At 36.6% G+C, this 14069-nt stretch overlaps 1 protein-coding gene across 2 annotated transcripts in view; it reads right to left on the reverse strand.

Annotated features, from left to right (window-relative positions):
• Positions 1-285: 285 nt before the first annotated feature.
• Positions 286-14069, reverse strand: part of SLC23A2 (solute carrier family 23 member 2) — a 116445-nt gene continuing 102661 nt past the window's right edge. For both annotated transcript variants that reach the window (XM_069068880.1, XM_069068881.1), the window contains 4 exons: positions 9917-10046; positions 8597-8734; positions 6987-7082; positions 286-5604 (listed from right to left, as the gene is read on the reverse strand). In XM_069068880.1, the coding sequence (XP_068924981.1) occupies positions 5372-5604; positions 6987-7082; positions 8597-8734; positions 9917-10046 (597 nt within the window). In that variant the 3' untranslated portion in view covers positions 286-5371. The remainder of the gene's footprint in view (positions 5605-6986; positions 7083-8596; positions 8735-9916; positions 10047-14069) is intronic.

The raw sequence follows: 14069 nt of genomic DNA on the forward strand, positions 1-14069 counted from the left end.
AGTAAGAGCACCGGCTCCAGTGTTGGAATGACCTGGAGATCGAATCCCGGGCTCAGACACTTAGCACCACACCCAGAAATAACTGGCCATGTAACCTTGAGCAAGTTACTTAACCCCGATTGCTTCTAAAAAATAAAATTAAATTAAATAAAAAAAAAAAGAACACTCCTGTATCCATGTTTCACTTGTCAATGACAGCTTTATGAGGCTTTCAACTGAATTAAATGATTGGTATTTTCTCTAAGAATCTAGTTTACTGGTCAAAGATGACACAGGAACACAGGATTGCATCTAGGTCAGCTTTTATTTATACTGAACAGCTTTAAAAATACAGAATAAAATAGCTTTATCTCTACTATTTATTCACAACATCTGGTCCAAATATTACATATTTTTTAAATATTTAAACGTTTAATGAAGCCATGTTAGAAAAACAATATGAAATCTTTTAAAAACTCCATAAAAGAATTACACATCTCAAACCTTTCCCTACCCCCACCCCCCCAAAAAAAACAAAAACCAAACCCTTGGTATGCAAAATAATAAAAGGACAAACAAATAAAAGAGAAAAATAAAGACAATCCCTCCCCCCATAAAACACCAAAAAACCCCGAAAGGTTTACAGCCAAATTCAGCCACAAAACTCATGGAAAATATAGGCATCCCCACTGTTTTAAGAACATCCAGTCTGTTAACATGTCAAAGGTTGTTCTGAACCAACAACAAAAAAAATACAATAATTTGAATTATCAGCAAGATGGCAACACTGGTCAAGATGTCCTAAGTGCCTGAAAAATACAAATAGCAATTTAAGCATGGCTGATAGTAATAATATATACTGATGACAAAGCACAGTCACAACCAACCTAACAAGACAGGAATGTTTTTTGGATGCTGCTAAAAATGGATTCTTCAATACAAAAAGCGCCCAGCACAAAGCTGGATGGATGGATCCTTCAGCAGAAGCAAACAAGTGCACGGCCTTCTTGCAATACTGCTAATGACTGGCAGACTGTATGGTGATGCAGGAGAGGTGTCATTCTCTTAAAAGCCACAACAGGAAATACTATGATATATACAGCATGTGGGAATCAAGCCACTGGTTACTATTTCAATAAGGGAGAGAGTTGCCTTGTTTTTCATCTATGGAGTTGAAGAAGGCCACTCCAATGGAGTATTGCATTTGTTAGGGCATTATACACTGTACATTAATATAGGAATGATGTACTTTGTAGCACAAAGGGATGTGAACTGTGTGTCTAACATCTAATGGTTAAGCTATTTTGAAACTAGCTATGTCAGTCATTGTTAACCTGCAGTCCCCTTTAAACCACAATTAAATTAACCAGCTGAATGGTCTCTCTCCCTTAAACCTTGAAACTCTTGGTATAAAGATATTGCCACGGCTGATTGTTCTCTGACTGATGCATTTGGCTTAACCACTCTTGTGGCACATAAAAGCACTGAGGATTACATCTGCAAATGTTCACTCTAATTTCCTAGTACCAATATTTCAGCAGGGACATGAATAAAAGGAAACAACTTCTGCTCTTTGTTATAAAACAGAAGCATGGGTAAATAAAGTATACACAGCTACTAGAGATTCATCAATGGAGAAATTCTATTATCACATGACATTGTCATGAAAATCATATCACTCCCTCCCTGGAAACCTGTGACCATTATCCTGGGTGGAAATGTTATTTTAATATATGGAAATACTGCAATATTCATGTACAAACCAAGCTGTTGTATTTAAAGTCAGTATTCAAAGGTACAAAGCAAATCCTGTGAATCTGTCCCACATGGAGACAGGAAAAGTCAAGAGATTATGACAGCTTCTCTCAGTTCACTGGTCACTCAAAGTGGCCTGGTGCATTCACTATTGTCAATCACAGGTAATTTGCTATAAAACTGAAATCGGTGGGTTCCTTTAAACAAGAACCTGAATTTTAGTGTACTGATTAATTCTGAATATGATTCTCTTACACTACTGGTAAGTTAAGAGAAATCCAGGGTGAGTTTCCAATTCTTTTATGACTATGGTAAAGAAAGTGAATATTTCTGCCACAAATTGGGGGATGATGAGACACTCTTTTCAATTTTTCATTCTCAACATGTCAGGCCTTTTACATACTTTCTACTATGTATGTGATTTAGTGGACAAGCAATTCAGTAAATTGCTCCATTCCACAAAAAAATGTAGTGTGACAAACACAATTCACCCTCACATTACCCTCAGCTTCATACCTCACCATTTCTGTAAACAGGAAATAAAAACATATCAAATTATCTCCTGGCACCAAATTAGCAACTTCTGTTCCACTGCTTATTTGCTAGCAGTTGAGGCTACACTGTATTATGTGATTAACTTTACGTGTTGTGTATATGCAAGAAACATATTATTGTTCAATTCAGACACTGGACTCCTACCACATTCTGGCTACATTTTCAATTCTTTACAAATGGACCTATTAGAGACCTGGTATATTCCCTCCACCACACTTCAGTCCCTGCTTCACAAAATAGTTCAAAAAGGATCCCTAATCTGGTGATTACCAAAGTTCATCCCGCCAAATAGCACATCAAGGTGGGGAATTCTCTCTAGAGGAAGCCTCATTACTTTGTCTCTTCTCTACTTGTTTAAGTAAAGGGATGTCACACACGTACGCTACAAAATAAGACATTCTCCTATGCAAACAAGGGTTTCAGAAGCAGTCTGGCATCTGAACCTTAACACACAAACTTTCACACTATTTTGTAGAGGAAAAATATCAAAAAGGCAAATCATCCATGTTAAGCCCAGGATGTGTTACTGAATTACAGTGATAAACATTCAATCCTTCTGCTGAGATATTTGGCAGCATTACTGTGCTGGACAGCTAGAAACAGTGTCAAGGCACACTTACCAAACACCATCAATTTAGCATAGTTTTCTCCATTTGTCAGGGCAAAGGACAGACAGAGCTAAACAAAGCACAGTTTAACAGAGCATGGTATATTGCTTGACTCGGTCTCACACAACAAAAAGGAGGAGATTGACAGAAACACTGGGTGATTTTCTTTTAAACAACACTGTATCTAATATACACTAAAACAGTCAAAACTTTAACATAAAAACATAAGAAATTTTGAATACATGTGCTTCATTTAATCTGCAGTAACATACTGGCATGAAATGCAGACTCTTAAGCCAGGGTGTCCTAAAGCAATGCTCACTGAAGCTCATGCTTCCTGAAGTCAAAGGGTTAAAAACATGTAGATTATTTAGTCAACAACCTCAAAAGGGGCTAAAAGTTGATCTCAAAATGCTCTCTCCTATTTATAACTAATCTTGACACTGACTTGAGTGTCAATGGAGACACAACAAACTACTGCAAAAACAGTGCTATGCAATTTTAAATGATCCATTTTGGTTCCTTTTAGCTGCTCAAAAAGCAGCTGACTGACCACCTTCGGTATCTGGTATAAATGAAGTCAACTCACTAAATTTCTGATTCTTCTCTTTCTTTACCTTTCCCTGAGCTGAAAACTCCAAAACAAATTGACAGGTCATTTTTACTAACAGCTTAGTGTTCTCAATTAGAGTGCTCAGCAAGGGAGCAGGTGTTAAGGCAACATTCAACCAAACGCCTCTCACTTGATGTGGATCAGTAACAAAAAGAAAAAAGAAAAGGCTTTGTTCAAACAGGTGGTATAAACTTTACTAGTGCCAAGAAGGAGTCTACCCCAATAATATCTAGTTTATAAACAAATGGCAAACTATTTAATGTTTCCATAAGTTAAAACAGCTTGAAAATGTTTTCCTTGAACAGCTGTGCAATATTATGGAGCCATTCCATAAAGTGAAGTAAATGGATTTATTTACTCAGATGTTGAGTCATTCAATGCTGATTGATCCAGTTTATTCTTTCTCCTTGATCTTATAGTAAGACTCAGAGAAAACCATAGCCTTCCCGTGTTCTGGTCCAGCAGTCAGTTCAGATAAATAAAAAGTGAGTTACAGCATATACCTTCATCTGATCAAGAAACACAAAACACAAGCACAGAAATGTGATACTGGCCTTAAGAGCACATTCTATTAAGCTTCCCTGATGATTTCCGTGGCATTGCAAATGCGAGTTCTTTTTCCTGTTTTTCTTTGGGGGATGGAGTAGGTGGGTGGGGATGATGAGAGGATGAGCTGGACGGATCACAATGAAAAACAGTGATGTCAAACTAATTTGTAATAGAACACTCAACATGAACAAAGCCTCACAAGTACGAATGCCTGATAATGGACAACACCCACATTACAGGAGAGCCAAAACTTTCAGACAGCAATGACTAGTACTTGCAGGTGACACCCTGTGCCCATTCAACAATCCAGGGGATCAGGATACTATCCATATATACACAGTGCTTCTGCTCATAAGAAAGTTTGCTGATTCAAAAAATACTGCTCTGGCCCTGAATGGGAAGATAAAACACATGGTAGTAAATTATTTCCTAGCAGACTCTTAGGCAAGTTCCTTAGTGTTAATAATTTGATATGAACAATTAAGATATTGATTGAAATCACATATGACCCATCCCCTCCCCCTAGATTTATTCCAAACAGTATCTCTGATTCTCACAAACGTGTGTGTCTACATAGGCCATAGGGCAAACCATTCCGTAATTCTAGTTCAAGAAAGCTTCCTAAAAACACTAATTCAAGAGGAAAATGACTGCATTGATTATTAAGTCATGATTCAGAAGAAAATGCATTTTTGCTTCCCCAAAACTTTTTTAGGCACAGATGAGATGAAGAATTGTGAAAACACTATCCAAGGAAGTAGTTAGAGTGCTAGGACCAGAAGTCTTTCTAGTCTAGGCACAGGTTCTGTGAATTTGCCTGTGTAGTGAGTACAGAAAGTATAGGTGAGAAAGAAAAACTGTTGACAGGTATCTTGGATGACTTGGCATGCAGTCAAATATTCAGAATGCTAGGATGAGAGACAACACATATCCAAAACAGCACTATGCATTTACCAAGAAAGAGGAATGAATAAAACAAAAACAAAAAACCCCAAAAGAACAAAAAAAACCCGCAACAAATTCCAAACATCTCTCTTCCACAGGAGGATCAGGAATTTTCAGGTGCAGCTATCATTGCCAGCAATGGATGCCCTGAAAAGAGCCAGGATCAAGGATTTAAATAATAAGATGGTCGAGACACTATTAGACAATATCACCACCCACAACAGAAAAGCTATTTATAATCGGTCTCGGCTCTGGGTTTCAAAATTTAAATGCAGATATACAAAACATATATTTTAATGCTTATTAATCAGCAAAGAACTTCAAATACATCTTTTACTACAACTAGATAATATAATTTCAACTAAGGCTATACGGTAGCCTCAGAATCTTCATCTGAATTTCTGCAGTTACTGCTTTTCCTCAAACCTTTCCACGTGTAACCCATGAAGGTTGGGCTGATGGGTAAATAGCTAAAGCATCGGAATTTTTTGATAATGTTCATGCCAAATGGCAAATCATAGGATTCCATGCCATCGAGTGATTTACTCCCTTTTCCAACTCCTTTCTTCCATTTCCGTATTCCTCTTTCTTCTGGAGTACCTATCCAAAAACAGGGTGAAGCACAGAATGGGGAGAAGGACCCGAGAGGAAAAAAAAAAAGAAGGAAACAAACATGTTAATTTAACAGCCTCATTCAGAGGAACACAATTCTGCTTTAAAGAAAACTGTTTCATAAGCAAGGCAATCCTGGAATGTATACTGCCCTCGAAGCAAAGAATAAATATCTGCTCAGGTCTTGGCTTAATAAGTAGATAAAATGTTTTGCCAGATAATACCCTGCCTACTTACTATTGTGTTTGATGTGTGATAGAAAGAACAAAGGATGTAGAATCAGAGAGCCTTAAGCTTAAAGTACTGGATCTGACAATTCCAGAGGGTGCACCTGAGGTCTAAAACCCTTCTGGGCTATCCTCTTATGTAAAATAAGGGACAAAAAGTTTGCATGTGTCAAAGGGCTATTGTGAGAAACACTATATAATTGTGACTTATTACTAAGAGAATGGATTACTATGGAAAAAGCTCTGAATTCACAGTGATGAGAGTGGGGTCCTGGTCCTTGATCTGCTTTTCAGAGAGCCAACTCTAGGCAAGTCACTTTCTCTATCTGAGCCTCAGTTTCCTTACCTGTAAAGTGAGGATTGTTGTGAGAAAAAAACACTAAAGAAAGTTATATGGTGTTTATACGATCCCTTCTAATGAGGGCAGCTGGTTAGAATCTATGAGAATGAATCAAAGACCTTCTAGTGTGAAAGAAATCTAATACAGTATATCTCCGAAAAATAATTTTTACTCTAGATTTTGCCAGAAGAGGTAACGCCCCCTCCCCCACAGAACCTGTCTTAAAGAAGAGGGAGGGAGGGAGAGGGAAAGGAAAAGGAAGAAGGACAGAAGAAAGGGGGGGGGGAGAGAGAGAGAGAATCAGCTAAGCTTCTGAGGCAGCGCATTCAGCGTATTTAAGAAGACATATCAAGCCTAAATTTGGTTCTTTGCAACTTCTAGCCAATGCTCCCAAAATGGGAATTAAGATTATTAAGATTATTATTAAGATAAGGGAAGTGGGGATGGGGAAGAGAGAGGAAGAGATCATTAAAATGATCAAAAATTCACAATTGTGCCAAAGCAAGGCTTCGCTTACTGTTAATTGTAGTTGGTTGGAAACAGACAAAATAATAAACCTAGGAAAGGAAGCTAAAGGTTGTGACCTCATGGCAAATGGCTGTCTTTGAACTAACTGGTACCAGATTTTACAGGATCACAGATTTTCCAGCATGTTCACTAGTATAAATATTTTAATATTATAATAAATATTTTATTTATTATTCAAATTATGTATAATATTTAATTTGACAAATATTTAATATGATAAATATTTGTCATTATTACTATAAAAAGTAGATGAAATAAAAAATATTAGCACTCACCTGGGATGGTATTATCTAAAACAAAAGCGACACATCCACCTACAAACATTGCTGTGGTGAGAAGGACATTTAACACTTGATCAATTCCTGTGATCCCTGGAAAAAGAAAAGAAGAATTGAGGGATTACCGTCTGCAGACAGTAAACATGCTTAATTTAGGCTTATGTGGCCTTATACTATGATAAGAAACTTCATCAAGACCAAAAAATTTAGGTATTTAGACAAAGATTTGCTCAAATACTACCATCACTATTTTAGAAACAGGACAGGCAAATTACAAATAGTATAGTAACAATCTCTGCTCAAAGCAATGGTGCAACGATCAAAGAACAAAATACTTAAAACTTTCAAAAGTAGTGGGGTGTTTTTTTGGGGGGTGGGTATGTTGGAGTGTAGGAGAGCAAATTAGTGTTTATATATTAATTATATGATATAATATATAATTGTACTATGTTACATATGATATAAAATAATGTAATAATTATATAGAAATTATTAATTAAAAGTAGAAATCTCATTAAAAAGATATTTGGCACCTTTAAAAGGGCAAAGAGGAGAGAGAAGATTTTGAAAACATTTGAAAAAGTGAGTAATAAGAATAAAAATAGACACCTGGTACAGCGTTGGCCATTTTTTGTGTTAATTATCATTTGTTTCTAACTGGAGAAATAAAGTTGAGTATCACCCAAAGGTCAATGAAGGGATGCACAGTGGGATGCAAGAAGGCTCTAATACATTATACATTAGGAATTATGCAGATGAAGCCATGTAAATTATTTTGTCAGAGAAATATATTACTGGAAAATAAGATAGGATGGCCATATAGCAAAAGTAAGGGATGATTAACTGATTGCTAGCCTGCATGCTCCAGCAGTATCCATGCAACGCCAAAAGAGCATGAGGGAGGCTTCCAGCACACTGGACGGACAGCTCCCCACCACGGAGTGTTTGTAGAAAAACATGAAGAAGGATCATCTGAATATGGCATAAGCATGGATGGGCTGTACCCACATGAGTAAGATTAGAGATCTTTTCCACTGGAGCATTAACATATTGTTAGTGTAGATACAATGCCTTAAATAAAGACCATAGGATCAGACTATTAGAACTAGGAAGAATGACACACCATCTAGTTCAATCATCCCACTTTCAGATGAGGAAATTAATGTACAGAAGTAGCTGGTAAGGTTGTTGTTCTTCTGGATTTTTCTTTGTATAATATAACTACAAAGGATCAACGCAGGGGATTAAAGAAACCGAGTAGGCTTAATTGTAATCCAAATAATGTTTCTTAACACAGCTGAAATGCCAAAACAGAAATTCATTAGAAAATATTTAAAGTAGTTTATTCAAAAAGAAAGCCTTACATTTGGCATTCTCCAGAAGAGAGAGATATAGAAAGAAACAGATTCTTGATCTATATGATAATTATGGTGACAGGTTGGATTACAATTGAAGTTTTAGACTGTGCAAGGTTACTGCTGACAAATATGCATTCCAGAGGCAAGTGTTACATGAACAGACAAAACATTTCCTATTAAAATCTAAAGTAGACTGACAGCTGGGCTATGACTCAAACCTCTACAGAGAATAAAAATGTTTCTCAATACCTGTGACTAGTGGATTCTGCTTGAGGTAACTTGGAAGAACAAGTCCAAAGAAAATGGAAAATCCAAGAACAAAGAGGTTACGTGAAGAATTTAAATCTATGAACTGGAGATTCGACAATCCAACAGCAGTGATCATTCCTGGGAAGAGAAATGAACAAACCCAAGGCTTAGCACTTTCCTTTACAGAAGAATCATCATTGTACAATCATTTGAAAGGCAATCAACAATTTGAGAGGGAAAGGGAAGTAAATATTTAAATAGTAGCTACTATGTGCCAGGCACTGTTCTCAGAACTTTTAAGACTTGAATTTTTAACCATATCATCGTGTTTGGTTTGGTTTGTTTTTTTTAAGGTGTCAACATGGACATATATATACGCATGACAGAAATAGCACTGAAATTATAAAGATATGGGATTCTATCTGATTTGTGATTTGCTAGCTTTAGTGAGCTTTGCTAAGCCACTTAACCTATCTGACCTCCAGTATCCTCATCTCTAAGTTCAAACAACAATACTTGTACTATTTCTACCTCAGAGTTGTAAGTCTCAAAGGAGAAAATATTTTTAAACTACTTTGTAAACTATGAATTGCTATGCAGGTAATATGCTATTAATATTACTACAGGGTACTATAAATAATATTCCATTGTCTGTGTAGATTATCAGTGGTAATTTGAAGCCTTCTCTTGTCCATGGTCCTACACCTCAACCCATTAGCCGTCAGACTAAGCTTGGGGATCTATGACCTAAGCTTAAGAGAGTGGGACGAGCAAAGTGCTCTCACATTGAGCGTATGGGATAGCATTCTATATAACTTTTAATGAAGAACTTTTGGGCTGATTATATGCGTTTTTTCACTTCTGTTATTATGGACAAATGAAAAGTGACTGCAGTTCCTTTACAACAGATAGAAATTCAGAGCCACACATTTTTCATGAGTTTACATGAAAAATCTTGAAACCGCAAAACATGCCAAAATATGTATTATATAACTACTTCTAATAATCAGGTAATCCTTTTTAAAATGAGATAAAGCTTGTCTTAAATGGGATATTTTTACTTGGAAATTTCAGCATTTATCATTTACAAAGTATTCCTGTTGTGGTTATGACTTTAACCTCAGTTCTTCATCCCAGCTCTAAAGTTATGATTTTAGAAGTTACCTGACTAAACATATTGAAGGTATAGTTCAGTGTCATCTTTAGGTTAAAGAGTCATTTAAAAATTTCATTGAAGCCTTAAGAGTTTTAAATTAGTCAATGTACAGAAAGAAAAGGGGAATGAGGAGAAGATAGGAAAGGACATAAACATGGTTTTACCAAAGAGTGTGCAAAAGAGGGCGCCAAGCACAGGGTCTGGAAGGGATGCAAACAACGCACTGAATTTCCCTATCATTCCAAGCATGAGCATTAAAGCTGCACCATACTGAATGACTCGACGACTTCCAACCTATGAAGCAAAATAACAAGACAAGAATTAAAATGTGGAAAAATCTGTCATCTAACAATATGTTTTTCCCTTGAAGATATTCTGTTATAAAGAGCTACCAAGAAAAGAACTATTCCACAGCAACTGATTCTGCCTCAGGGTTAACAATTAAAATTAAAATAGTATAGTTTATAGATAGTACATATTTAGCTTGTAAATAGCATAAACTGTTGTTTTTCTTTAAATTCCCAACTTAAGATACTTACTTCAAACTTAATAGGTAAGATGGTACAGGACTAGACCCATGCATAAGTTCACTGGTATTGAGAAAACTCAGGAGAGGAAACTCCCTTTCCCAATGCAGACTGGAAAGTTCACTACAACTGAGAGTCTCAGAGAGTTGCCAGAGATTAAAGTGACTGACTTGCTCATGGTCATAAGCTGGGGAACTTGAACCCAGACTTTCTTGGCTTTGAGACCGGCTTTCTGTCTCCACCTTCTACCGTTGTATCTCAGGCTATATAATATATAGAAAACTGTATTGGGAGTCAAAAGTCCCACGCTCTAAGTCTTGAATCTGTGAATCATGAGCTGCGTAACCAGAACAAGACACTTCACCATCCCAGAGTTCAGTTTCTTAGCTTGTAAAATGAAATGAAATTAGAAGATATCCCCTCTCACTTTAAAACTCAACGATCCTAAGTGTTTGAAGCAAAGCCCAGTACTCTAAAAGAAGGTGAAAAATTTTCTAGGATTTGAAGGATAAGCAGCAAGAATGTTTATTCCCAAGCCCATCTACTTAGTATCTTCACTGAATTCTTGGTTCAAATTTCAGTCACTTCAAATGTAGAAAGATGCTCGTTATGCAATGAACCTGCCAAGCCTATTTTATATAAATGCAAAATATTCTAATGTACCAACACATAACTAAAAGATGTCATTACCTGATAAGCCTAACCAATGAATAAATATGACTACTTTACCCATCAACTCTTATCAAATAGGTGTTACTTTCCTAGGTAATTTATTTTCAGTTACTGAGTTGAATTATTTCAGATCTTCCTTATCTAGTCCGTCCCACTTATTTACTTTTCTAATCAGTTCCAAATGAGGATCATTTTGATAACAGTTTGAGGTCTAGAAGCATGTGTTAGTTAGTCCCCTTTGTTCTTATAACTTTTCATCATTCTCTTTGATATTCTAGATCTTTTGTTCTTTCAAATGAATTTTGCTATTTTGTCTGGGTCTATAAAGTATCTGGCTGGTAGTATAAATGGCAAGCACTGAATCTGTATATTACCATAGGCAGTATCATTTTTCTTACACTGGCATGCCTAATCATGAGCACTGAATACTGTTCCAGGTTTACTTAAGTTCTTCTTTATCTATTTAAAGAACATTTTGTAATTATACATACATAGATACTAACGGTGCTTAGCAGAATGACTTCCAGAAATCTTATCTATTTTGTAGCTATTTTAAAACAGGGCTGATTTTTCTGTTATTGCATCCTGTATTTTGTTTTGCTACATTGAAATGTACCTAGATCTTGATTAGTGTAAATAACCAATACTATAAAGTAGTTGCATTATTCAAATTTTCACAGCACATATCCATGAGGCTGGAACCAATGACCATAATTTTTACATAATTATAACTTTGAAAGTGTTCATTTAAATACATTCGACTATTTTACAAGATTCCTTATTTGCATGAAGCACTAACTGGGACCTAGCTATGCTATTAATTCTTCTGAGTTTATTCTGCTGCCTACAACTTTACTGAAATTGTCTAAGCTGGCTTATTTGTTAATATCCTAGAAATTCCTAAGCAAATTACAATGTCATCAGCAAATAAGGATAGTTTTTGTCTTCTTTTTGCTAATCTATATGCCTTTGATTTCCTTCTAGCTTTCTTGGCATTGCTAGGCAGGATTACAGTGTGTCTGCAGTTCCACAGGAAAGATCGTCACTGCATTTCCTAGTTCTAAATAACTGTGGGGCATAACAACAGAGAAACCATTTTGTTGTATTACTAAACTGAGGCTGAAGCTAAAAGTCATACCGTCAATCATCTGTTTGTGGAAATAAATTGAGGAATAAAAGGACCCTACAAAAGAAAATGTGGTCGCCTCGAAGTGCCTCTAGAATAAACCAGAAGACTTAAGGACATGTTATAAGGTTTTTCTATTTCTTCATTAAACATGTAACAGAGGCTTAAAATACTTAGAATTAATGAACAAGCATTTACTAAGCACCTTCTATATTTTTAGGAATTGTACTAAGCTGAAACAAGGGTAAAAACAAGGACAAAAACTGGACAGGTCCCACTATCAAGGAGCTTACATCCTTATCAAAAGATACATGTGAATCTACAAGTATATGCAAAATATATACTAAAAAGGCCAAGGTAATTTTGGAAGGGAGGCACTCAAAGCTTAGAAAGTGGTCAGGGTAGACAAGAATGGCTTCGTCAAGGAGGAAGTTCCAAAGACTGGTCTAAAGAGAAAAATAACATTTTCTTCAAGACATGTTGAGTTTGAAATATATAAGACAGCCACTGTGAAAAGTTCAGTAGGCAGCTGGTGATGCTGCACAGGAGAGACACTAGGGCTACAGGAACACATACACACACACACAATTATTTGCATAGGAATGATAATCAACCCTATGGAAGTTAATGAGGTCACCAAGAAAGGATTGGTAGAGAAGTTGGCCCATAAAACAGCTGTAGGATGCACCTACAGTTAGGTGATCGATGAATGATGATCCAGCAGAGAAGATTAAAAGGACTGTTGGTAAGAGGATATAGAACCAATACAGGATAGAGAACCAAGACAGAGCAATGTTACAAAAACAAACACAAACAGAGATGGGAGAGGGTGGTCAACAGCAACAAATGCTGCAGATGTAAAGAAGAATGAGGACTGAGAAAGGCCATTGAGTTTGACAAGAAATATCACTGGACCAAAATATTTATGGCACCTTTAGTGTTAGCAAAGAAATGGAGGGAAAAAGTAAATGTCCATCAACTGGGGAATGACTAAATGAGTTATGGTAGATAAATGTAATGGAATACTACTGCCCTATAAGAAAATATGAATATAAGAAACTCAGAGAAGCATGAGAAGACCTAATAAAGGTGATGTATAAACAAAAAAAATCAATAATTTCAAAAAATATTAAATATCATTAATAACTTTCAAGACAGCAGTTTCAGATTAATGATGTGGTTGAAAGCCAGATGGCAAGAGGTTGAGAAATGAATGAGATTAGAAAAAGCGGAAACAAGCATAGGTCATTTTTCAGGGAGTTCATAAAAGCACAAGGACTGGCCAACAATAACATCTGACAATCATATAGTACATGTAAGTTTTGCAAAGCATTTTATATACATTATTCAAATGATCTCCACATCCCGTGAAGCAGGTGCTATAGTAATACCAAAAATTTACAGATAAGGAAAATGGGATTCAGAATGATTAAGAGACTTCCCCAGGTCAGGCAGTGTCTTCCCCCATGTCTGAGGCAGGATTTTAATTCACTCCCTTCATGAAGTCTTTCTTGACTCCTCTATAGTTGCTAATCTGCCCTCTCCCCACCTCTGCTCCCCTGATGAAATCATCTTTTAGTTATTTTTATTTACCACTTCCTATATTTACTTATCTGCCAACATGTTCCAGTAGGATACAAGTTTCTCGAATGCAGGCATTGTGTTGATTTCCTCTTTGTATCTGCTGGTATCTCCCGTGTTTCCCTGATAATAAGACCTATCCCGAAAATAAGCCCTCCCCTTACTGTGTAAGATTCCTCTAAAATAAGCCCTTCCCCGAAAATAAGCCCTATTGAGATTGCTACTGTAGTGAAGGTGATCCCCTGCGCTACACGTTACATTACGGTACCGTCTGTATGCACCCCCCCCCCCCCCCCCCCCCCCCCATGAAACACACGCCACGCTCCGAGCTGCATCCAATCAGAGCTGCAGCAGTGAGCGCGTCATCCTGTTCTTCCCCAGTGATTTGCTTATTGAATAAAGGTACATTTT

This window comes from Petaurus breviceps, unplaced genomic scaffold, assembly GCF_028583685.1.
Source record: "Petaurus breviceps papuanus isolate PSGF00001 unplaced genomic scaffold, PetGlider_PUasm1.0 90775, whole genome shotgun sequence".
Taxonomy (NCBI): domain Eukaryota; kingdom Metazoa; phylum Chordata; class Mammalia; order Diprotodontia; family Petauridae; genus Petaurus; species Petaurus breviceps.